General features: G+C 47.3%; 1 protein-coding gene across 2 annotated transcripts in view; it reads right to left on the bottom strand.

Moving 5' to 3' along the window:
• nrp2a (neuropilin 2a) overlaps positions 1-26,855 on the bottom strand; it is a 98,639-nt gene that overhangs the window by 47,433 nt on the left and 24,351 nt on the right. For both annotated transcript variants that reach the window (XM_072656713.1, XM_072656711.1), the window contains exons 3-6: positions 17,653-17,834; positions 4,556-4,786; positions 1,630-1,785; positions 1,062-1,231 (exon numbers count right to left, since the gene is read on the bottom strand). In XM_072656713.1, coding sequence (XP_072512814.1) covers positions 1,062-1,231; positions 1,630-1,785; positions 4,556-4,786; positions 17,653-17,834 — 739 coding nt within the window. The remainder of the gene's footprint in view (positions 1-1,061; positions 1,232-1,629; positions 1,786-4,555; positions 4,787-17,652; positions 17,835-26,855) is intronic.

Below are 26,855 nucleotides of genomic sequence, written 5' to 3'. Positions count from 1 at the left end.
CTCCGCTGATGATTTATTGGTTGGGTGGTCCTGAAGGAGAATAACCTTAGCACAAGGTGATTCGGCCTCTGATCCATCAAAAACGTGACGCGAGTGTTTCCAGACCTGAACGTAATCGCCACTCTGGAGAGGATGGTGAAAGAATGCACGAGGGAAGTTGGGGGAAGTGGGGGGGGGGTCTAAAATCGATGGTGCAGGAGAAGATTGCTAACCATGGATTCCTGAGGAGTGCCCTCATCCATCACGAGGTGGTTACCGTCATAGGAGGCCCTCCACGCATCATCACTTCCCGCCGAGACAACAAACACAGCGCTCGTGGAGCGTGGCATCTACCTGGGGGCAGGGTAGAGTGCTCCTACGAGGGTTGCTTGTGTGAGTGTGTGAGTATTGGTGATTGAACGGTGGTCCTCAACTTGCGGACCCAAAATGTGGACAGTGGGCATGAGCAGTGCCACAGAACATCCACTTTTGGTTCCCCAAAACGGGTCCTTAGGGGCTACTAGATGGTCCAGATTTCTGATCCAACCCAACTTGGATTGGAATGAGCAAAACTGTGAGTCTTCTGTCCTGGAGGACTGTGTGTTGCACAGTTCCAGGGGCCTGGGGTTGTGGGTTCGCACCTCATTCCGGATTGTGTGTCCATGCAGGTTTCCTCCAGGTGCTCTGGTTTCCTCACGCCTGGTATGGTAGGTGGATTGGCCGTGCTAAATTGCCCCTAGGCATGGTTGTGTGTATGGTACCCCGTGATGGACTGGTGCCCTTTACAGTGAGTGATTCCGAGTAGGGTCCAGAACCACCGCCACCCTGACTCCTGGACTTTGATGGATGAATGTCTGATTCCACAGAATGTGACGCCTTGGACCAGCCACACATAAGCCTCCAAGATCACCGTGCCTGATGCTAGAGGGCTAGATGGGTGTAAAGCCTGTAAGCAACTGGGTTGTGGAGTGGAGGAACACCGTTCTCTGGAGTGATGGAGCTCCATCAAATACCCCTGAGATGAGCTGGAGTGGCAGAACCGCTACTACAGACAAGAGGTACCCACTGGACCCACAGCCTACCTGAATGTACTCTTTGTTGCTGTCCTCTGCAGGCGTCCAGGCGTTGTCCTCATTGTTGAGACGGGCCAACCGGGGCTGCCAGCGGCCATCATAGAAGGAGGAGGAGGCCGTGATCTGCTCGTCCGAAATCTTGCCGGACTCCATGCCAAAGGCCGTACTGCAGTGGAAGGCTGGTGGAGGGGGGGACGGAGGAGAAAGAGGGAGAGAGAGAGAGAGAGAGAGGTAAGGGGAGACTGTGAGGAAGAGATTGCGTTACCACCGAATGATAAGAAACAATGTAAACAGACAGGGGGGGGGTGGGATGGTGCCGGAGGGCAGGAGGGCAGGTGGGGAAGGCTTGCTTACAGATCTGTGGTTTGACAGATTTGAAAACAGGAATGAGATGTAGATAAAGCCAGACAGGCAGATAAGGGCTCGTAAATGATGGAGAGATGAAGAGATAGCAAGGCCAGAGCTGCTCAGCCTCTCTCAGATGACGGCTAGCTTGCCTGGCTGGCAGTTCTAATAAGGCAGTCCATTAATAAACAAACGAACGGCTTGGGGGAAACGAGCAGTTCATCATGCTTACTGTCGCTAACTTCCTTGCGGGTCATGTTGTAGCGGGCAGAAAAGCCGTCTTTGGCCACGGCCATGTCGGTGTGGAAGGACAGAGACAGGAGCCCCGTCGAGGACACGATCTCTGGAGGGATCTTCGTGCCGCAGTAGCGGCCGATCAGCGGTGCCACTGAAAAAAACACACAGAGCGATTAAAATCAGAAAGATTGGTGCTGGAGGTGTATCAGTTAACAATCCTCAGTATGATGATGGCAGTGTCCTAATGCTAGCCATAACATACTAGCCACAAACTAGCATGCTAGTCAGAAAACAGTTGGCGCAAATTAATGTGATACAATACGAGCATCATTTCTACACCTGCTTCTAGTGTTAAAGTTCTAGACGGACCTTCAAATAGACCAATTCATGGGACTTCTCAGGCTTGTCCCAATAATATGTTCCTCAAAGGCTAATCCCTAAATCTTGCCCTGTCTGTGGAAGGATGGCGTGGTATGATTCTTAGTAGTATGAAACTGTTAAAAGCTAATCAGGCAGCTCTTGGAGAATGGCCGACCAATGGAAGCGTTGCTGTGGGTTTTCATGCTAGGCATGCTAACTTTAGTTCTTATCTTTCAGTGAAAAGTCTAATGTACAGTGTAGCGCTAGATCTACAAGGCTAATGATGTTGCTAATAAACACTAGTCAGTAACACTAGTCCCTGAATTCCCTCTCTCTGGCTAAAGTACGCTTTCTGTCTACAAACAAATCACATATTTATAAATAAATAAGGTAACTATTGACTTTTATTGGGTGTTATGAGCTATATTAGCCTCATAGCTAGACACATACACATGTCTTGTCTTGGCTGATCGGCTGCACTTGAGGAAAGTGGAACATTTCTCCAAACTGTTCTCCAGACTGAGGCTTTAGCATTGATCAGTTAAGCAGTCAATCAGGTGGAGATGCTATGCTGCAACATGCTGTGAGAAAACCCTCAATGGAGAAGACAAACCGCTTAAACATTAGCATTAGCAATGTATGCTAACATAGCAGTATGGTCATATGGCTGTCATAAAAAGATAATAATTACATCAGAGGATTGCCTGGCTAAGACAGAACAGCTTGAGAGCTGTAGTCTCGGCAGGGTCCTGATATCCCCCGCTCACGGGAATGGCTGAAAAGACATAGCGTGATCCTCTGTCCTCAATCCAGCCCAGTGCCACGGATTAGAGGGGCTTGTCTGTGACTTCTTTCACAAGTTCTGTCAGCTAGAGGCTTTGATTTTTAGCCCCTCTACCTCACAGGCTTATCGTTTTTTTAGCCTTTGTTTGTCTGTTTGGTATTTCGAGGGGTCAGGGAAAGGGTATGGCAAGTTGGACAATTGGGAACTGGTGGAAATGTCTGGAAAAGGACAGTGTCCATTAGGGAATAGTATATAATTTGGATCACTGACATTATAGAAGCAGTTTATGGAATTTATTTGAGCTTTGAGATGCAGAAAGTCCATAAAGTGGTTGCAAAAAGAAACTACCTGGTTCCACTGGTCATGCTGGTAGACCACCTAACCCATCGACCAAGTTGGTTGACTAGCATGACCAGCCAGTCCAAGCTGGTCTACCAGCACGGCCGACTAGAGCATAGTTCATCTTTGATGGTTTAGTTGGTCTACCAGCATAATCAGCTTGACTGCCCTGAGCTTGACCATAGTTAATATTTGATGATTTAGGTGGTCTACCAGGGTCACCAAACTGGTGTACCAGCATAACCAGCTTGAGCAAGCTTGACTGACTTGTGTCAGCTGGTGGACCATTAAGAGGACCAGATTGATCAAGCTGGTGGACCAGAATATGGACCAGTTAATGTTAGATGATTTAGGTGCCCAAGCAGGTCTACCAGCATGACCAACTTGACCATTAACTTGACTCAGGACCAGTCAGTTTGACCAAGCTGGTGGACCAGAAAGATCAACTTGACCATAGTCAATGTTTGATGATTTAGGTGGTCTCCCAGTACGACCAACTTGACCATAGTCAATACTTGACCGTTTAGCTGGTCTTCCAGTGTAACCAACTTGACTCAGCTGGTGGACCAGCAGGCCAAGTTTGACCAAGCTGGCGGACCAAACAGATCATAGTTATGTTTGATCATTTAGGTGGTCTACCAGTGTGACCAGGGTAACCAATCGTTCTAACCCCCCCACCCCCCCCCAACCCCCGGCTTTTAGTAGCTCTCCACAGGAGAGATAAAACGAAGGAAGAGCATCCTCCAGATAAGGACAGTCCGAGGAACTGAGCGAGGAAGGCCTGTGAAAGAAGGCTGCGGCAGATGACGAGGTGGAGAAAGAGTAAACAGGAAATAAGTCATGGAGGAAGCCTCTGGCCTTTCGGAGGTGTCAACACGTAGTAGTATTCTTGAGACGGAGGAAAAGCTCAATAGCGGGCTGGCATTCTCGAGACCCGGAGTTAAAAGGAGCACTTCACACCCACTCAGAAGACCGCTGAAGATGTACTGCGTATGAGAAGTGAGATAAACTTCAGCTGTGGAAAAACAGCTCGATATTTCTGAGCTATAAAAGGTGACGTACTAGTGGAGAAAGCTGGAACTGCACTTTCATATATGTATAAATCAGACATTTATGTCAATCTGATCTACCTTAAGGCCTTAAACAGGCATTGTAAACGCACGGTAGACCTTTATTCGCCATCAAACTGCTGCCCGTTGAGCAGTACTGGTTGTTGTTATGGTTGGTGTGAAAGCGTAGTGGGTATCCAATCCCTGGACCAGGCAAGCTCACCACGGTAGCTACATCAGTAACAGTCCTTGGGCCAGACTCCTAATGCTGCATTCCCCCACTCAACCAGTGACCTCTTTCCCGATCATGCTTTTTCAGCACCACCTGGCCCACCCCATCCACCATCACCCGCAGATCACCAGTTAGCTAAAGACACTCTGAAGCTCACCCTGAGGCAGGCCGTCCCACACTTCCAGCCAGTCGTATTTGCAGTCGCCCTCAGCCATCAGCAAGGGGTCGTTCTCCAGGTCGAAGGTTTTGAAGGTAAGGGTGACCTCGGTCTGGGGTGGGGCGATGATAATGTATGAGCATTCCAGGTTGTGGGGGTACTTGTCGGGGAAGTCGGGCGACTCGATCACGCCGGTCGGAGCGGTGAAGTTGCGGAAACAGTGCTCCGAACCTGCAGCACAAGGAAACAGAAAGGAAACCAGATGACAAGAGATACAATAACAATGGTGTTTGATGTCTTTTTGGGGTTCTTTTAAGGGAATCATCGCTTTTATCGTTTCTCTTATATGGAACATGTGGAGCTTTAGGTGTCTCTGACCACCTCAGAATATAGTCTAAGTAATCAAGGACAATCTCTATGGTCCCGTTCACACCTGACGTTAACATGCGTCCTGGGCATCAACCACGTCACTGTCCCAGAAAACCAAAATACATAATAGCTGGAGAGCCACAGCGTCCATGTCCAGACTGAAAATCTCTAGAAATGTCGGATGTCCAGACAAAAGCAGCGGGAGAGGGACTGCAGTAATGTGCGCCCTGCCCCTCCCACAATGGGAATGACGTGAGAAATCCGATCACGAGCGGTCACAGGAGACGTTTTTAAAATGCCAGCTGTGAGCAGCTGTACGTTATTTGGATATCATCTGTGATTGGATCACCCGAGACACATATTAGCACCAGGTGTGAACGGGGCCTATGAGTCCTGGTTGTGTTCACACCTGGTACTAATATGTGTCTCGGGTGATCCGATCACAGATGATAGCTGCTTTTTTTAATGTGGTCAGTTAAAATCCCAATCTAAACAGCCCGTATGTGTTGTGTCAAGCTAACTCTGACTGGAGGTCTGGTAGCATTCGGATCGGACTCGAAAATTGCGCCAATGCAGAACATTTCAAAGACTGAGTCTTCGAATGACCACATAAACACCTTACGTTCAAGTATGTTGACAGCTAGCTGTGGGCGCAAGAGTCCAGACCAGTCCCAATAACTGTGAAAAACGTCTTTGTTTAAAATCTGATGTCAATAAATACGCTGTGTTGCGCTTGTTTTTAATAACAGTCATGCTGGGAAAAAACGTGCTGGATACCATAACGTACTGAACAGATCATATTAGTTAGTGAGTAGGGTATAATTAATAAACCATAGTAAATAACTAATAAACCAAATTACATACTGAATCATTCACAGCACATACTAAATTAATTCATAGTGGATACTGAATAATTCATAGTGGATAACTTGTAAACCAGATTAGATACAGAATAACTCAAAGCAGAAACCAAATAATTCAAAGTAAATACTGAATAATTCATAGTGGATAATGAATAATTCATAGAGGTCATTAAATACTTAATTGTAGATACTGAATAATTTATAGTAAATACCGAATAATTCATAGTGGACATTAAATACTTCATTGCAGATACTGAATAATTCATACTGAATACCGAACAATTCATAGTGGACATTAAATACTTCATTGTAGATACTGAATAATTCATAGTGAATAGCGAATAATTCATAGTGGACATTAAATACTTCATTGTAGATACTGAATAATTCATAGTGAATACCGAATAATTCATAGTGAATACCGAATAATTCATAGTGGACATTAAATAATTCATTGTAGATACCGAACAATTCATAGTGAATACCGAATAATTCATAGTGGACATTAAATACTTCATTGTAGATACAGAATATTTCATAGTAAATACTGAATAATTCATAGTGGACATTAAATACTTCATTGTAGATACCGAATAATTCATAGTAAATACCTAATAATTCATAGTGGATAATAAATAATTCATAGTGGACATTAAATACTTCACTTTAGATACTGAATAATTCATAATAAATACCGAATAATTCATAGTGGACATTAAATACTTCATTTTATATACTGAATAATTTATATTGAATACTAAATAATTCATAATGGATAATGAATAATTTATAGTGGATAATTAATAATTAATAGTGGACATTAAATACTTAATTGTAGTTACTGAATAATTTATAGTGAATACTGGATAATTCATAGTGGATACTAAATATTCATCTAATGACCGAAACTCCGGGGACAAATAAACATGCTGGATACAATTCCGTCATTCAGCCATATGTGAAGATCTGAAAGCTTTACAATACGCTATGGCCCAAACAAGCACTGCCAGCTGTTCATAAACATTTCTTGGCAAACATCTGGATTGTAGTTTTCTCCACATTTTTGGGATTCTATTTCCACTAGAGTGTTTCCAGTGTTTTATATGTTCTCACAAGAGCAGAAAGAGTTGCACAAGAGTAGAGTGATGTTTTCAAGCTAAGAAAGCCAGAGTCTGAGCCTTCGGTGCTTGGACCCGCATTGCCGCTCACTGCAAAACAATCCAAAAAATCAGGAACAATCGCCTTCGCTTAAAGTAGACGTCAGTGAATACGCTGTCTTCTGTTAGAGGGGAGCAAACCTACTGATTCACTACTTCACACCAAAGCTTCTCATGTGTTTCACAGGCGCTCAAGATTAGCGTAGTTTTCTGGCCTGGAGTTCTTGGACCACCATTGCCACCCATTCAGCTTTTGCGGCTGCCTGCCCATCGAATGCAGAGTGAAGGGAAAAACAACACTACTTAATGGGCGAGAGCGAGAGGCGGGCGCAAGAGGGGGAAACAGGCAAGCTTAATGAGAGAGAACGAGAGATCAAGAGGGAGACATAAACAACAAAACAAACAAGTCTAAGTGGGAGGGATTGCGACGGGAGCCCGCGCCTCATCTGCTATGCAGATTTATGCGAGCCGAGTCGCTCACCTTGAGCTCTGGCAGCTGCGCGGCTCGCGTAAAACTTCCCGTCATGCTTCGCTCTCACCTGGAGACGTGGCACAGGTCCTGAGTCACCGTGGACGCGCTTATGGACGTGCACATCAATGAGTAAGCACAGGCGCTCTCCGCAGCAAAGCAGGGTCAGCTGCATCTGTCTTCCGCCTTACCCGTCTGTCCGATGCTGTGTCTTCCTGTCTGACTGTGACACACGGTGCAGTGGCAGAGGGCTTCCCTTTCCCTTTACTGTTACTGTAACCCTTTAAACTCGCAAACTACATACGTAATTCATAGTGGATACTGAATAATTCAGAGAGCACTGAATAGTTCTTAATAGTTACTGAACCGGGTATAATGAATAAACCAGACGAGATACTGAATAATTCACAGCAGATAATGAACAGGTCATAGTGGAAACTGAATAATTCATAGTGGTTAACTAATAAACCAGACAAGATACTGAATAATTCATAGTGGATAACTAATAAACCAGATGAGATATTGAATAATTCATAGTGGATAACTAATAAACCAGACGAGATACTGAATAATTCATAGTGGATAACTAGTTAACCAGATGACATACTGAATAATTCATAGTGGATAAGTAATACACCAGACAAGATACTGAATAATTCATAGTGGATAACTAATAAACCAGACGAGATACTGAATAATTCATAGTGGATAACTAATATACCAGATAAGATACTAAAAAAAAATAGTGGACAATTAATAAACCAGACGAGATACTGAATAATTCATAGTGGATAACTAATAAACCAGACGAGATATTGAATAATTCATAGTGGATAACTACTAAACCAGACAAGATACTGAATAATTCATAGTGGATAACTACTAAACCAGACAAGATACTGAATAATTCATAGTGGATACCAGATCATTCATAGTAAACACTGAATAACTCATGGTGGATACTGAATACAAATGTATGCCATTTCCATTCATTCCCGACCACTGGATTAGAAGGATCCTACTGTCCGTAGAACGAGCAGGGCACCACACACAGCCCTCAAAGCTATCCTTATCGCTATCTGTAAACAAAGGTCTCTTACTGTATGCTTTTAACGGCGGCCAGACCACTTCCCTCTGACCTGCATGACCATCCAGAGCACACAGCAACCCCAGCACTGGATTCTGCATGTCTGATAAAAACGATGCTAGCAAAGCTCCACCATGCTGTAAAGCCACAGCCTACTCCAAATGGCCCACACACACACTTATATACACACACAGAGCCACGAGCCCACTCTCCTTATTTTACATTATTCCCCATGTTCTCTTTCTGCACCCACAAACAGTGATATTAATAGCACGGCATAAGCATGTGTGGAGGCAGGTAGCAGCGGCGGCTCGATGCTCGGTGCGAGCAGGAGGAGCGCATAGCAATCTTCCAGCTGCTAAACATCAGCAAGCAGCCCTCCTGTGGAGTACACAGCAACACTAGCGCTAGCATTCAAAATGTGTCAGGCCTGATCCACAGCTGAGGATGTCCCGATCAGGTGCTTTTGCCCACCGATCCAGTTCAAGTCTCTTAAAGCTGAGGATTAGCCGATACCATTCTGATCCAATCCGATCCGGTCTGATCTGATCTGTGTGTGTTTATGAATAATAATACAGCCACACAGTTACACAGTTTTAGCTAAGATGTGCTGCTGATGTAAAATCATTTATTCTATGACTTTAATATCCTATAATCCAGTCTGACTCTCCTCCCTGACCAATCAGCTCTCAGCTCCTTTACAACACTGATCACTTTCTGATATCTGTGCTTGTTGGTCTACTGGTGTGCAATAACTGGCTTATAGCTTATATATATATATATATCTATATATATGACTTATTTGGGGTTTCTAAAGCTAGCGTATGTGTGTGTGTGTTAGCATTAGCATTAGCCTCCGCTCGGTTCTTAACAGGTTCTTCAGTGCTGGTTTATAAACAGAGAAAGGCGAGTGCCGGTTCTCCCGCTGGTAAAACAGGGCATTTCAGTGATGGTTTTATAAAGGGTCAGATATTATGGTCTGTTTTCAGGTTCCACTGTAAAATAGCTCCACACTGCAGAACCTCAAGTCCTTTATTTACCTTCTGAGAACGTCCGCACGGCTATGATGGTCAGACTCAGAACTGGATCGGGATCAAAATATGCCTGGACCAGCCTACATCCCTCCTCCAGCATCTGCTCAATCTACCTGAGGCTCTTTTGAAGAAGTTTTGGATTTGCAGCTACTTTCTAGCAATGCTAGCTACAGTTCTCTGAAGGTTTTCTTGGTCTTCCTGACCTCAACATGACCTCCACCGGTACCTGCATACACTCTGCTATCTTCTCAAAGACTTCTCCTTCTTTGAGGGCACCAGTTATGCTAATGTTCAGAGGGCTAGGCAGCTGCTTAGAGGAGCCCATGGCTGCTGATTGCTGGGACGAGGTTTGAGGAGCTTTGAAATTTGCATCGTCTGGCCTTTCCTAACCATGTCTAGCTAACACGCTAATTAGGATGGTGAGAGCTCAGATCTCGTGGGCTGTCCAAACTTTTGCATGCCACTATAGATACTTGCTTATATTTAAGACACATGCCTATTATGGTGTGTATGTGTGTGTGTGTCTGTGTGTGTCTATGTGTGTGTGACTTCCCCAGGACTTTCCCATTCTCCTGCCCGACCATGATCCCCTCCAGAAGTGGGCCGTCCTGTCAGAGCCCTCTTCCATTACCCCATTTCCTCCTTCTCCTCCCACTCTTTGACCTTGCCATGCGTGCTGCCGCCGTTAGACAGACACACACACACACAGCAGGGGGGCTCTATGCATGAGTGCCTCATGACCACTCATTACTTCACGTTTGTGAGCACGCTCAAAACAGTCTCCTTTCTCTCTCACCGGGCTTCCCTTCCTTTTCCCGTCGCCACGAGCGACCGCTGGGCCCGCATGAGGCGTGGTCCCGGAAAACGTTCGGATGGAAGTCGGAATGGAGACTCGCAGTTATCAGGCCGAGACACATCCTGTCCTCCTTTCGGGGGAGACGGGTTTTGCCGTTTTGGCCGTGGAACTGACAAGCACTTTATTAGGAACTCCACTGGCCTGGACCGTTGACACCAAGCAATTTCTGACCCTACCAACCATCAGCCTTCAGAAATTCAGATTCCTGACCAGTTCTGGACAGCCTGGACATGGATATGGCTGCATGCATGAGTAGCTGTACAGGATGTCATACCATCATAGTAAACCACTGAAGCATTCAAGGTATTCACACGGATAGGACGTCCATCTAGGCCCCAATGTGCGGCCATGCTTAACCCCTCCTGGTCCCATCACTGACACTGGTGAGCATCCATATGTAGGGCCAACATGGATCCCGTGGTTCCCAGTTGGTTGGACTACCCTTACAGGCCCCCACATAGGACGTCAGACATTCAGCTGTCTTGGAAACACACCAAGAGTTTGTTCATAGGTCCTAAACCACGACAACAGCATCTCTGTGGTACCGTCTCTTACGTTTCACTCAGGGAACAGCCTTTCCAGCCTAGCGACTGCCTGAGCTCAGACGTATGATAAATGGCACTACGACCCAGCCTTAATTTGATGGAGGAGAGCAGAGAAAGCACTTATCTGATTCCGATGGCAAAGTTTACAAGGTTAATTGGATGTTACAAAAGCAGTTAGCAGGGGGTATGTCTTCATTCAGTCGAGACCAAGTAATAAAAGTTCTCAAGCTCGCTCCCAACTTCTGCCAAGTGAAAGCAGCGCTAGCTGGAAAGCACTCGCTCCCAGTATGGGTGCCTGACCCAGAAGGGAACATGACACATATAGCAGAGTAGAACATGGCACACTTCTGACATCCCTGGAGTACGCCTGATCATGCCTGCAAGTGTGCAAGAAGATCTGGTGGAGGAAAGGCTTCTGTTTGGCTAGAAAATCGGCCTGTGGTTTGATGGTTGCCTCTTTAGTTTTCCACCAACCTCTAATGAAGCTTCACAAAGTACACAAGCAAGTTTGATGGCACCACTCTTTTAAAAAAGTACAAGACACCTGCATTGGCCTTCCATGACAAGTGACATTAACCTACATAGATCTCTATGGGTCTATAGGGTCAGTTGGGTGCTGATCCTTCAACATCTTGACTTTGCTAATCAAATCAATCAAATCCTCACAGCAATGCTCCTCCAAAATCTAGTAGAAAGCCTTCTTCCTTAGAGGCAGAGACAGTAGAGGCAGTTACTCCAACACAAGCAGGATAAGCTCTGTTAATACCCTCGATTTCAGAAGAAACAATGAATGAACAGGTGTCCCAATACTTTTGTCCATATAGTGTGTTTTCAAGGAGTTGCTGGGGCTTTGCTAAGTGGATGCTTTGGTGGCGCTGAAGTCTTTTTAGCGGTTGCTAGGTTTCTACGGTATTTCAGGCGGCGGCTAAGGAGTCACAGGTGGTTGCTATGGTGTTGCTAAGGTGTTCCTTGGTGGTTTAGGCATTTCAGACAGTTTCTGTTATTTCATGTGGCTGCTAAGGTGTTGCCAGGTGGTTGCTTGGCAACACCATGTCTAGGCTGACTGATGGTGTCTCTCGATGTGTAGGGAGAAAGGGAATTTCCAAAGCCCAGCTTCCTCCTCCGCCGTATGTAGGGGAGGGCAGGTAGTTAAAGCAGTGAGCCTTAATAACAGTTGTTTTCTGGGTGGGAGGGAAGAGGGCGAGACTCAGAGAGAGAGAGAGAGAGAGAGAGAGAGAGAGAGAGAGTGAGAGACAGAGAGAGACTCAAGGCTGTTGTTAAAATGGCAGTAAATTCCACCGGGCGACCAGGATGGCCTCCAGACTGCTTCACCACAGGTAGCAGGGGCGGGACCGATGCCGCCCAGGGCGACAGAGACCTCTGGCCCTAATTGGCCCTTCCTGTTCTCCCTGTGAGCGTACCGAGAAGACGGCAGCGCCGACGGGGCCTTAGCGGGAAGTCTTCCTGTGCTAACCGTGGCAACAGCATCACGGGCACGTGACCGGAGTGTGTGTGTGGTGGGGGGTTAAAATCTGGCGTGACTGAACTGGGGCAGAAAAAGGGGGGCAGTAAGGGAGGGCAGGATCCTCCTCTGATTCTCAGTGGAGATGAACTGGGGAACTCTCGGAGGCATGTGGGTTGGGAGGGTGGGGGTGGTGGGGGTTCAGCCTGCTCCCAGTGGAAGACAGAAGGTTTTGGTGGAGTGGGATGGTAAAAGGGAGGGAGGGGGGGGTAAATAAACAAGATTAGTCAGGTTAATGGGTCATAGGTTAAATCCTTGAATGCCTTAATTATCGCCTCCCCCATTCCAGTCACTCAGGAGGCATCATGGGCTTTGATAGGTCAATATCCCCATTTACCACCCTGTTATTTTCCGTCTTTCTTTTACATGCTCTGCGTAACTCTGTGTAGTCCTAGCATCGTTTGGTCTGCGAGTGTAGGATCTGCATCCCATAGGTCCACTAAACAGGCCTAAAGTGCTTCCTCCATGATGTACACAGCCAGCCATGGCATCTTCTCAAGCTTCTCCAGCCAAGTCTGTGCTTTCAGGACAGCAGTTGTTGCCGAATTCGGTGACTAGAACACATACCCTCCTGTAGGTCTCTATCTCCTGCTCTTCTGGTCCTCTGAACAACTCACGACACCCATTGGTGTCTTTCAGTGAACTTTAGCTCTTGAAGCGATGCTATAATGCGCTATAATGCTATGACAAGTGACTCAAAGGTGCCTACACCAGCTGCGGGGACCAGCTGCGTGATGAGCAGGCAGCGATGCAATGATTTTGGGGTTGGAGTTTTGATGGACGACCCATTTCTATTTTTGAAACATCACGCTGTAGCAAGCTGACAATCCACCTCGATGAAGATACCGCGGAAATAACCCTCAAGGTTATCAATGACCAGGTTGTGGGTTCGATAACCGGGTCTGCCTTTCAGCAAGACCCTTAACTCTCGCTGCACCCCAGGCGCCACAGCGATGGCTGCCTAATGACGGACAAGATCCAGGGGTGCCATAGCTTAGCATGCTTTGCCACTAGTTGGGCCCTTGGGTCCTTAACACTCTATGTTGATGCTCTCAGTGGTTAGAGCACAGGGCTGTTGTGGGTTCGATGCCCGCCAGGGTTTGCGAAACTGCCACTGTTGTGCCCTTGAGCAAGGCTCTTGAGCCTCTCCGCTCCCCAGGCATCGCAGCGATGGCTTCCTTCCCACCGCTCCGTGCTCGTACGCTATCTCTAGTACAAGGTGTAGGACAAGGCAGGTTCATGAGCCTTGTCCATGCCCAGATGTTACCAACACATGCCACGAATTCTAAACAGCGCTACACAGCCAGCCATGGCATCTTCTCAGGCTTCTCCAGCCAGGACTGTGCTTTCAGGATGGCAGTTATTGCCTAATTCTGTGAGTGGAACACATGCCTTCCATTGGCCAGCATTGTTCTGGATTTGACGTCAAAGCCGACCTCAAGGCCAGTTGCGTTCTTGCGAATATCTGAAGCACTGCTGGGAAACGTACCACGATTGAAACCGAATGTTCTGGATAGTTCTGACATCCGGGTATATCCACGATAGCTGGTGCTTGCTTAAGTCCTGTTGCTCTGTTCAGAAGTTCTCAACACAAGAACCCATTACTGAATGCTACGTCCATATGCGCAATTGCTGCTTCCTTATATAACATCCTAGTCTGGCTCTCCAAACTGAACAGGATTACTCATTCCCCTGGGGGGTCAGCGGGTGTGCTGGTCCAGCTGGGCTACGCTGCAGAGTGTTGATTTCCTGCCGGTCAGCGAGATCTAGTGAGGATTTGGTGTTCTGGCTCCCAGGGAAGTACAGAAGAGGCACACCTCTCGGCGGAGTGTTTACAGAAGATCCCAATCTCCAGCAAAGACGCCTGCCCTCGTAAACACAAGCGCTCGCGCTCTCGCAAATTCAGACTACGTTGTGTTCTAAACAAGCTCTCTCTCTCTTTCTCTTTCTGCCTTCTGCCCTCTGTTTCTCAGTTTCCTCCTGCCTGGCAGCCTCCAAAGTTCTCCTCGCAGCCTGTAAACTGCGGCTTTTGTGGAACTGTTTGGCCCCGAAAGCTGACATGTGAAAGCAAACAGCCGTCTTTCTCCCCAGCGTGGAAAAGCAGGAACAGCCACTCGCTGCCTCAGCAAAGCTGAAGGCTTTCGCAACATATGATGACCATACACACCAACACAAACACTCCCTGGGCACCCACATGCTGGTTACATTATGGGCAACCCAGGCGCTCAGTCGGTCACTCTTTGTAGAAACGGTAAGTTCGTGAAGCATCATGTGACCATGGGTTAGAGGCAGTGTTTGGTCTTTACTTGTGGACGTCAGGAAGTAACGGCAATGGCAGGGTCATGGAAAAAGGCCTGAAGCAACTATTTGGGCAGCCTGGGCATGGTCAGAACCTAATAACACGCCCGTTGGGGGCGGTGGTGGCGCACTGTATTATTGATGACCGGGCTGTGGGTTCGATACCCGGGTTCACCATGCTGCTGTCACTGTTGGGCCTCTAAAAAGGGTCCCTACACGTGCCCAACAATCAGTTCTCCCTAGGGATGTCCCCATCCAATCCAGTGGATCGGGATCAGGGCCGACCCTGGCACAGGTGAATGGATCCGGTGTCGGCTATTTCAATCCAAATCCAGTTCCGATTCTTTGTTTTAACCACAGTGTTCAGAGCGCCGTCTGGTGTCCTCAGGGTGCCGTTAACTGGTGTTATTATTGCCCACACGGCTGCAGCAGTGCGGATGTTGCATTGTTGGCGTCAGCCAAACTTTTGCCTGCCACAGTATATATGCCACCAACTGACTTGCGTATGCCGTTTCTGGCACCGTATAGCACCTTGTCATCAAGAGGTTCCCAGGAGTCGATGACATGGCCCATATTTTTGCTGAGTTGGATCTGGGGGTTCTCTAAACAGTGATAGCCGCAAGAAAGGTTCTCCACAAACTGGATGCCTTGGTCGATAACACTGCAGCTCCACTCCCATGACTGTACACATGGTGCCCTGCTCCTACAAGGCTGAACTCATGGTCCAACGACACCTCTCTGATCTTTTGCATCAGTAGGCTCCAGGCAGAGTGCTAAGAGGCAGAATACGCTCCACCACGACTGGAGCTAGTCGAGCAAATTCCCAGCTGAAAACTCCCTAAGCAGGCATGGCCCTCCAGTCTGCTCCTCCAGTTGCTTTATCCCCAAGGACGAGAGATCAGAGTCCAATTAAACGGGCATTCCTGGCATGCTTGCGGAGGGTTGAAAAGAGTTAAGAGTTTAGCCGCTGTCCCCTCCCTCCCTCCTTTTCCCCCTAAACTCAGTTTATTTTTTTTTCACTCTCTCCCTTGATGTTTAATTAGGCTCCGAGTCTTTGCGATAATTTCGAGGGGACGTTTAGGAGCGTGTCTGACGACTGTGCCACAGGCTAGAGATCCCTGCGACCTTCTGGAACAGAAAGGAAAAAGGTTGCGCAGGGTCACTGCACTAACGAGGTTCTTTGCATAACGAGGGGTACCAAGGAAATCACAGAAAAACAACACCCGAGCTACTCTTGACCCTCAAAAGTCCTTCTTCAATCAATGCCCAATCCGACGCGGCGGCACTTGACGCACTACCGTGAAGGTTTTCAGCAGGCGGAGGAAAACAAAGGAGCAGATTGTTGATCAGCGTCTTCGAGAAGGTTGGTGAGCATGCCACAATGTGACAATGGGACTAGCATGTGTAATGCAACCAGCATTAGCGCTAGCAGCACTAGGACAAGCATGTACAAAGCTACCAGTCCTAGTACTAGCATGTGCAATGCTACCAGACTTTGGTCTAGCATGTGCAATGCTACCAACACCAGGACTACCAATCCCAGAACTAACATGTGCAATGCTACCAGTTTTGGGACTAGCAGCACTAGGACAAGCATGTACAAAGCTACCAGCCCCAGAACTAACCTTTAGGACTATAGGTCCCAGGCTACCAGCACTAGGACTACCAGACTCATGACTAGCATATGCTACCAGACTTTGGTCTAGCATGTGTAGTGCTACCAACACCAGGACTGCCGGTCCCAGGACTAACATGTGCAATGATACCAACTTTAGGACTAGCAGTCCCAAGACTAGCATGTGTAATGCTACCAGCACTAGGACTATATCAGCCTCATGACTAGCATATGCAAAGCTACCAGACTTTGGTCTAGCACCAGGACTACCAGTCCCAGAACTAACATGTGCAAGGCTACCAGCTTTAGGACTAGCAGCACTAGGACAAGCATGTACAAAGCTACCAGCCCCAGAACTAGCATGTGCAATGCTACCACCTTTAGGACTACCGGTCCCAGGACTAGAATGTGTAATGCTACCAGCACTAGGACTAGTAGTCTCATGACTAGCATATGTAATGCTACCAGCTTTGGGACTAGCAGCACTAGGACAAGCATGTCCAAAGCTACCAGTCCCAGGACTAGCATGTGCAATGCTACTAACACTAGGACTACCAGTCCCAGGACTAACGTGTGCAATGCTACTAACACTAGGACTACCAGTCCCAGGACTAGAATGTGCAATGCTACTAACACTAGGACTACCAGTCCCAGGACTAACGTGTGCAATGCTACTAACACTAGGACAACCAGTCCCAGGAGTAGAATGTGCAATGCTACTAACACTAGGACTACCAGTCCCGGGACTAACGTGTGCAATGCTACTAACACTAGGACAACCAGTCCCAGGACTAACGTGTGCAATGCTACTAACACTAGGACAACCAGTCCCAGGACTAACGTGTGCAATGCTACTAACACTAGGACAACCAGTCCCAGGACTAGAATGTGCAATGCTACTAACACTAGGACTACCAGTCCCAGGACTAGAATGTGCAATGCTACCAGCTTTAGGACTACCAGTCCCAGGACTAGAATGTGCAATGCTACCAGCTTTAGGACTACCAGTCCCAGGACTAGAATGTGCAATGCTACCAGACTTTGGTCTAGCATGTGTAGTGCTACCAACACCAGGACTACCTGTCCCAGGACTACAATACACAATGCTACCAGATCTAGGACTGAAGCACAAAAAGGATAACCCTACTTGCCCATTTAGTTCTGTTTAAGGAAACAAAGGTCAAATTTGGGCAAATTCTCCCAAACGAAAGTGGACCTGACTGACAACAGGATGTAATCTGGAGAGGATCCGACCCTAAAGCGAAGGATGGGGTTCACTCACCGGTCTTGTGGATCTCGTAGCGCAGCGAGAAGCCAGCGCCCTGGTGAGCGTAATCTGACACGAACTTGATGTGGAGGACGGGGCCAGAGGAGATGATGGCTGGGGGGGCGATGTTGCTGCAGTGCTTCCCCAGCAGGTCGGCCGAGTCGGAGTTGCCGTCTCTGATCTCGATGAAGTCGTACCTGGTAAAAACAAACAAACAACCAAAACAAAAAGTCAAGAAATGAAGACGGCACCGCACTACACATTCAGACCTGACGCCTGACTCATTGTCTTCAAAGCTGATATCCCCACACCTGAGGCAGAACGGCATTAGCTAGTGTCTTCCTCACTCAGAGCGCGGCTAGCAAACAGAGCGGTAAAACCAACCGCGAGGCAGTTGACAGTCAAATCAAGCCTTCACAAAACAAAGAAAAGCTTTCCCCTGAAACGCCAGACAAAGCAAGGCGGAACCTTTTCAAACAACAAGCAGCGAATGCAGACGATGCTTCAGGAAAACCAGAACAAACAAGCGTTTTGTTTACAGAGAGCCGACGGTTATGTGACAAGTTTAAAGAGTCAGCAGCTCCGCAAAGGAACGCAACCCGAGCGCGGACGAAAACGCACCGCAAATTTCAAAGAGGTTTTCTGATAAACTTCCTGGGACCTGGGGTCACCTCTGACCCTCGCTAGCCTGTTGCCTTCCCACAACTAAACACACTTTTTTTTTGCTTGTCTCTTCAGAAGCAGCAGACAAAACCCAGCTGTCCCACCCATCTCAGGCCGTCCCAAAATACCCGGTCCGATGTTTAAAAGACAGGCTGAAGACCCCCTGAGATCTATTTATGCTAACGAGACTAAACAAATGAAACCCTGCAGCACCTTGTCGTAAATCTCCTAATTCGAGGAATGCTCCTAGTGTTGGACACGGTCTCGGGACACATCAGCAGTTCTTGACCTGGTTAACCTCCAGCAGGGCAAACAGCCTCCCCTGCTTTTCCCACCGATTAGCCGCATGCTTGAAAAAGTCCAACGAGGGATCCCAACGTCTTGCAGGAGGCTTTGCTAATGCTAATGTTTGCTAATTATGTTCTGTAATTGTGTAGTACACATATGGCTAAATGTTAATTACAGTAATAAATACTCCCCTGCCTTGAACTCAGAAAGAAGATGGATTATTAGATACATTATATTGACAAAAGTATTGGGACACCTGCACAAGAGGTACACCTGGGACACCTGCTTTTCCAGGGAAGGCTTTCCACTAGATTTGTAAGGATTTGATTGCATTCAGCAACAAGAGTGTTAGCGAGGTCCACACCTCACCTCACCTCATCCCCTACTCCCCAACTCATCCCGTAAGCACTGGATGGAGCTCCAGCCGTCATTCCAGACGCTCCACAGGTCAATTCCTCTGTCGCCTACGCCAGGCATTAGGCAGCATGGTGCCAATAGGTTCATGTACATCTGCTCCAGAGAGTCCTATTCTAAGGGGGTACAACTAAGGGGTGTCCAAAAACATTTGGACACATAGTGTAATAGTAGTGTGATATATCTTAGACGTATGATATATGTCCGGATTCAGCTCCTGCAGCCGTTCCTCCTCCATGCTCCGGTGCGGTCAGTGCTCCGACAAGGCCAAAACAGGATAAAGTCATAATGAGGCACCTTTCTAACCCCCCCACCCCCAACACAACCCCCCCACCCCCCACCCCCAACCCTTGGCGCACAGTCATCTGCTGCCCGGGTGCATAACTGCCGGCTCCACGTCACCCCAGGAATGTGTGTCTGTGTGTGTGTGTGGGTAAACCTGACACTGCATTAGGCCTCGCTGTCTGACATGGAGGCACAGGTGTGGCCCTGAGCCCTGCCTGCCTGCCTGCCTGCCTGGCTGCCCCGGATCCCCCCGACCCGGCTGCGCACTCAGAGACTTCAGGTAGGCCAGTGCAAATTTAGACCTGGGACTAATCAACTTTCAAGATGTTCCTCCTCAAAGTGGAGAAGATACTGACTACAACCACACACACACACACTCACTCTACAGTTACACTTCCTACTTCTCTAGCTTCTGGGGGCCCCTGGGCAGCTTGCGTCTCATTCTCACTTCTGTAACTACACTCAAGCACACGATTCTACCTTATATACACACATACAGACGCCATTATTTTAAAGAAGCGAACTCTCGGAATTGCTCACAGTGGTGGTGAGCGGACCACCAGGCGTCTGAAAAGTTCAAAGCGTCTGAAAGCTACAGCGCAGAAACAGTGCCAGGATAGTTTGGATATACAATCTTAGTTTAAATCATATAAAATAAATACACTGAAACTTTCAAGGTGGAAGGAGACTGGTAGAGGGAGTAGTGTGGACAGAAATAGTCCCACCTTCTTCATATATTTATCTCTATTATATCATTATAAATTATACATATGTATATATTTCTATTATATATATATATATATACATATATATGTATATATATATATACACATGACCCAGAAGACGTGTAGGTTAACTGATGCGATTAGTAAAAAGGGGTAGTTAATAAAAAATGCTTGTATTTGTATTACCGTCAAAGTGACGCCTGGTTCCATTCGTCGCCACTGTAAAGAAATCCAAGTAGCTCATTTTTTCCTACATTGAGCAATTTCACACCGAATCTCTCTCTGAACGACTTCAGTCTGGACGACCGAATCCCGAATAACTTGTTTGGAAAATCAGTGGAATTTTCCTTTAAGACACACAGACACCCACTCACACACTCCAGACGCCCAGGATAAAAGCCTGTAAACCGTGTGCAAGTGTAATTAGGTTGTAATTGATTTTGCCCAGGCTTTCGGCTGTCGTGGATTAGCAATGATGAGTGAGTGTGTCAAACGCGGATATTGACCGGCTCAGGCCGACTCCTGTGGGCTTTGATGGATACAGAAGGAAGTGAGGAAGCTCACCGATCACCAGAAACGCCACAGTCACGTCTTTATACCCAAGCGTCTTGGGTTTCACACCAAGCTGGAGCTGGAGAGGATCCCTGGTTGCCTGTGCTCACATCCAGTCTGGATGGTAATCGCTAACTGTCTGATCGCTGAGTCCTACAGCCCTGTTAGAAATACCAGTAACTGCACGTTAAAGGGGAAGTCCAGCGATGCTTCAAAATCTCGGAATTATTTCGTTACGGAGACGTAAACAGCGATCCGGAGTGAATTTGGTGGGAAACCTTTCCCTGTAGAGAAAAGGACCCTGTCAGATTTCTTTATAGTGGCAGTGAATGAAACCAGGCGTCGCCATGATCTACAACACAAATGCAGCCACTTCAAAACCCACCCAAGAACCTACACGCCTCTTCTGAGGTTTATACGGGAATGCCGATGATGATTAAGTGTCCTTTGGGGACTACTTTTTGCCGCACAACGCCCTGCAGGTATCCCTGCACCATGACTGGATTTTAATGTATTGAAATACATTCAAATATGTTGTTTAGTAATAATAATAATAATTAAAAAAAAATCAGATCAAACAGTGTATTGCTTGGCGCGGTCGCCACGAAAGCGCAGAACCATCGGCGCTACTTGCGCTACAGAACCATGTTCGTAATGGAGATGTGTGCCGTGTGAGGGCCTGAAGAACCATGGCTTGGTTCCTTACCATGAAGAACGAGACGGTTCCGCTGTGGCATCTTTTAAAGAACCATTCGTCGCCCCTCGGTTTTTAAAGAGTGTAGGAAACAGCGCGTGATTGGTCAGTTCGTACGATTTCCCCTGTAGTGTGTGTTTGAGGGGTGTGGGTGTGAGGGCAAAGGCCCAGCATCTCATGTTCAAACATGCCTCTCTCCCTCTCTCTCTCTCTCGCCCTCTCTACACCCCCCCCTCTCTCCAACTCCCCTTCACTCACTCGCCCCCCCCCCCTCCCTTCGTTGTCAACTGCTAATTGCCTTTCACACCTTCTGTGTTTTTCAGACATATTTTCCAGCCTGGCACGTTCCCTTGAGGTGCTACTAGCAGCCCCAAAGACTGGATCGTCTGGAGAGAGAGAGCGAGATAGAGAGAGATAGAGAGAGACAGAGAGAGAGAGCGAGAGAGCTTTTCTTGTCTTATTATCTAGTTTCTGTGCTGTTAGTTGGGGCTGCATTCATATTTGTGTATCTCCGGGCGCACAAATGCGAGACAACTATCGACCTTCCAGCAACCCGATCCCCCCACTTTCACCTGCCTCGCGCTCGTCTTCTCCAAAAGCTGTAAATTAGCTCCAGCTAGAAGCCCTATATACATTACATTTGCTGCGTTTTTACAGAGCAGCGCTTGTCGGTATTGTCAGAGTCAATAAATACGTACTATTGCGACCCAGGATTGGGCAGTATGGACGGAGACCAGCGTACTGGCTAGGCATGAGTTTTGGGCCGAAGTCAGAAAACCAGCGGTCGTACAGGTCCAAACTATACACATGTACCCTCAAAGGTACAGAACAGCCCACAAGGCCTGACTGAGTACCTGAAAAAGCCGACTGCATTGACGTTCCCAGGAGAGAGGGTCACCTTTGTAACCCTGGTGGGGGTACCAACAAGTTCCAGTCCTATAGATAACAGTACAAGTGTTGGTAGCAGCCAGATTGATTTCAGTATTGATATCAGTATCAGTAATGGCTGATACTCTAAAAAGATTCAATATATATATATATTTTATTTTATTTTATATAGTGCTTACAAGTAATTACAATTTCAAAATTGGTATCAGTATCAGTCCAGTACTCACAGTTTCAGTACCTATCAGTATTGGTCTGATACTCATAATTTCAATATTAGTATCAGTATCAGTCCAGTACTTACAAATGAAATGTTGGTAACAGGGTCAGTCTGATTCTTACAATTTCAGTACTGCTATCAGTATCGGCCCGATACATAGTAGTTCAATATTGGTATCAGTTTTAGTATCTGCCAGATACTCACGATTTAAATTTTGGTGTTGATTCGATACTTAGGCTCAGTTTAATAGTCAGGATGTCAATATTGGTATCAGTATCGGTATCGGTTCGATATCTGAGATTTCAGTATTGTTATTTGTAACAGTATCGGCCGATACTCATGATTTCACTACTAGTGTTGGTATCAGCAGACACTCAAGATTTTAAGCTTTCCACGCAGGTATCGGTACAATATTTGAGATATTTTAGGTATAATATTTTAGTAGGATGTGTTTATATTGTCACATAAAATTATGAATGTGTTTTGAACTCACTGGTAAACGGGCAAATTTACGGCGGTTTATCATTATCAAAGTGCCACTGAAACGGAAGCTAATATCGGTATCAGTATCGACCCGACACTCGCAACGTCCAAGCCAAGACAAGCATGTGTCACAACTGCCTCATAAATCCTGCTGACCAATACAACGTTCAGTTCGACCCACCCAAATCCACAACCCAGGCCTGAAATCGGAACTCTCATTCAACGGCTAGTCAGCGGTTAGCCAGGGTAGCCAGTTGTTACACACACCTTCATCACCTTGCAGGCTGGATTCATCATCCAAACGTAAAGTGGCTCCAAGTAAGAACTGCAATTTAGCATTTCCCATTTTAGCTGCCATAATTTCCCCTCATTTCTATTCCGCCACGCTTTTAGCGTAGCGGCTTCAGGACCCATTCCAAGTCCGTCCGCCCGCTGGCCAAGACGCTAACGTTGAAATTAAATAAAGCTAAGAGTCTGCAGAGAAAGCCGCACGCCCGTTCCCACTGGGAGAGGGGGTCGGGGGGGGGGGGTCGGCTAATAAGCTATAAGTGCCTCTGAAATATTAAGTAGATGCCGGGGAGCATTCCTGAGGGAAGGGAAGAGCTGCCATCTTCAATCGGGCTGGGAAGCAAATAGCGTCTCTGTCCGACGCGGAGCTGACACTTACAGATGAGCGAAGAAGGCCGCATAGACAAAAGGCCCGGGGCTTCGGCAAGCGCCATCGATCCTCGGGATCCTCCTCCATTTTTCAAAAGGCCATCAGTTTGCTTTTAACGTCAGTAGACGCGTATGAATGTGTATGTACATTTGCGTGGGACTCCGTCAGATGCTGACGGGAGTTTCAGATACGTTAGCATCTCCTCTTAGCTTGGCCAGATCTTCAAGAATTGACACCGACGCTACATTTCGGATTCCGGTTGTTGATTATTTAATGCTCATTTCATGCTATTAATATCTTAGCGCCTTTTTAGATTCCTGCTCTAAAAACATCATCCTAATGTCAATGTAAAAAAACATCACTGACCCATTTAGATATCAGACATTCCAGCTTTCCAAGGTCATTCCGCTTCCTGACGCTAACACTGAGCCTCATTAAAGAAAAACCATCACTGTAGAAATGATACATTTGGATTAGTAGTAATTCTCTTCTTAAAGGAGATTCGCTTCCTTGGCATAGCGGAATAGTGAGAGTTCGGGAAATGGAAGTGACAAACCGGGAGCCTCCGATAGCGTGATTCCTCCTTCAAAAGAAAATCCGGCAGAACCAAAAACAGAGCTGTGAAACAGGCCGATTCAAACCCCCCAAAACTGTTACATCACAGTCTCGACACATAACATTTGCACCTAACTAGCCGCTAGCGAAAGCTGTAAGCGTGTAAATACGGAAGCTAGGCGGAAAAGGCTAACAGCTAACACTAGACTGACAACCCAGCTGACTACAGTCTCTCAGCAAAGTACAGAGTTGGCTTAAAATTGCTCCAAGCTAAAATGCTAACATGCTAATCATGAGAAAAATACAGCACTGGCTCTAGTTGGCTCATTCCAAGCTAAAATGCTAACATGCTAATCATGAGAAAATTTAAGTTCAATCTAATGAGCCAGAGAAGGTACAGACATACTGCTAGAGTGACCCTCTAGCCCCGAGCTCAGGGACCAGTGACCTGGCTGACCATGACCTCACTGGTGCGAATGCCTGTGGGCGATTGATTCCTCATTAAGGACAGGGAACTGATCCCACGCTCTTCCTCCCAGAGGAAGAGCAGTGAGTGGGTGATATCACGCTTGCAGATTAGCTTCTTAAGTTCTGCACTGGAGCTACAAGGCTAATGTAGCTACGATGGTCAAGCTGGTCAAGCCATCGAACGCAAGTAAAAACAGTCCTTGTGCTGGTCAACATGCAGGACCAGTTTGACCAACACAACCATGCTGGTCCTGCGACTCATCCTGCTGGTCCTGCGACTCATCCTGCTGGTCCTGTGGGTCCTGTAAAATGAAAACATACCCTGTGCTGGCTATGACTAGCATGATGATGCCGGTTGGTCAGCACGCCCGAAACGGTTGACCAGCATATGATGGCCAGCTTGGTCAAGCCCATACAAAACAAACCCTACACTGGTCAAGCTATTCCTTTTAATAGCTAAAGGCACGTTTTCACCTCCTTGACCATCAAAGACCAGCTCAGACCTTCTGAAACTACCTGAAGCTGCTACCAGACGTTCGTAGATTTATTTTAGGGGCGAACGAGACGTGCTTTGGCTGCATCAGCCTCGTAGCTCCTTTACGGATCCACAAAAGACCACTTCTGACACCAACGTGTCCACCAGGCTGATCAGCTGTATCCGGGAGAGCGGCGTTCCTCTGAATTCGCAGGAGCTTCTCGTTAATGAGACACTTAGTGCCTGTTTGAGTGACTGTTCCTCAGCCCTCGCACATGAGAACTTTATCTTCTATTACCAGCGTCAGCGGCGCTCCCACAGAAGTGCGAACAAAGGCGGGAATAACACCTATATGCTATTAGCGAGGCCTGCTGGCGCCTGCTCTGTCAAACGTACAATATTCCGGCGAATGATATCCGAGTGAAACCCCGCGAGCGAGCCGGAGAGGAAGACTGTGTTTGAGGTGTCAGAGCGGGCTTTGTTTCATGTAGATCAGCGTGGGGGCGTGAAGAGAATACACCCGCACTGCTTTAATCCCCCGCTGAGAGAAATAAATACCTCAAACACATCCGTCACAGAGAGAGAGAGAGAGAGAGAGAGAGAGACTGATGGCATAAGAGAGGTGCAGAGAGGGTGGATGATGAAGAGCGCTGTGCTGTTGTGCAGAGGAAGGATGAGGAGGAAGACTGAGAGAGAGAGAGAGAGAGAGAGAGAGAGAGCAGCAAGGTGAAGAATAAAAGAACTGAAAACAAGAAAAGAAAAATAGAGGCAAAAAGAGGAGAGAGGAAGAGAGAGGTAGAGAGAGAAGCCGAGAGGCAGAGAGAGGTAAAGAGAGGAGAGAGGAAGAGAGAGTGGCAGAAAGAGAGAGAGCAGCAAGGTGAAGAATAAAAGAACTGAAAACAAGAAAAGAAAACGGAGAGGCAGAAAGAGGAGAGAGCTAGAGAGAGAGGCAGAAAGCGGAGAGAGGTAGAGAGAGAGGCAGAAAGAGGAGAGAGGAAGAGAGAGGCAGAAAGCGGAGAGAGGTAGAGAGAGAGAGGCAGAAAGAGGAGAGAGGAAGAGAGAGAGGCAGAAAGAGGAGAGAGGTAGAGAGAGAGGCAGGAAGAGGAGAGAGGTAGAGAGAGGCAGAAAGAGGAGAGAGGTAGAGAGAGAGGCAGAAAATGGAGAGAAGTAGAGAGAGAGGCAGAAAGAGGAGAGAGGTAGAGAGAGGCAGAAAGTGAAGAGAGGTAGAGAGAGGCAGAAAGAGGAGAGAGGTAGAGAGAGAGGCAGAAAGAGGAGAGAGCTAGAGAGAGAGGCAGAAAGAGGAGAGAGATAGAGAGAGGCAGAAAGAGGAGAGAGGTAGAGAGAGAGGCAGAAAGTGGAGAGAAGTAGAGAGAGGCAGAAAGAGGAGAGAGGTAGAGAGAGAGGCAGAAAGAGGAGAGAGCTAGAGAGAGAGGCAGAAAGAGGAGAGAGGAAGAGAGAGGCAGAAAGAGGAGAGAGGTAGAGAGAGGCAGAAAGAGGAGAGAGGTAGAGAGAGAGGCAGAAAGAGGAGAGGTAGAGAGAGAGGCAGGAAGAGGAGAGAGGTAGAGAGAGGCAGAAAGAGGAGAGAGCTAGAGAGAGAGGCAGAAAGAGGAGAGAGGAAGAGAGAGGCAGAAAGAGGAGAGAGGAGAGAGGCAGAAAGAGGAGAGAGGTAGAGAGAGGCAGAAAGAGGAGAGAGGTAGAGAGAGAGGCAGAAAGTGGAGAAAAGTAGAGAGAGAGGCAGAAAGAGGAGAGAGGTAGAGAGAGAGGCAGAAAGAGGAGAGAGGTAGAGAGAGAGGCAGAAAGAGGAGAGAGGCAGAAAGTGGAGAGAAGTAGAGAGAGAGAGGCAGAAAGAGGAG

The sequence above is a fragment of the Salminus brasiliensis genome, chromosome 15, assembly GCF_030463535.1.
Source record: "Salminus brasiliensis chromosome 15, fSalBra1.hap2, whole genome shotgun sequence".
Classification (NCBI taxonomy): domain Eukaryota; kingdom Metazoa; phylum Chordata; class Actinopteri; order Characiformes; family Bryconidae; genus Salminus; species Salminus brasiliensis.
The sequence above is the reverse complement of the archived record's forward strand: the minus strand, read 5'-3'. Positions and strand labels throughout refer to the sequence as shown.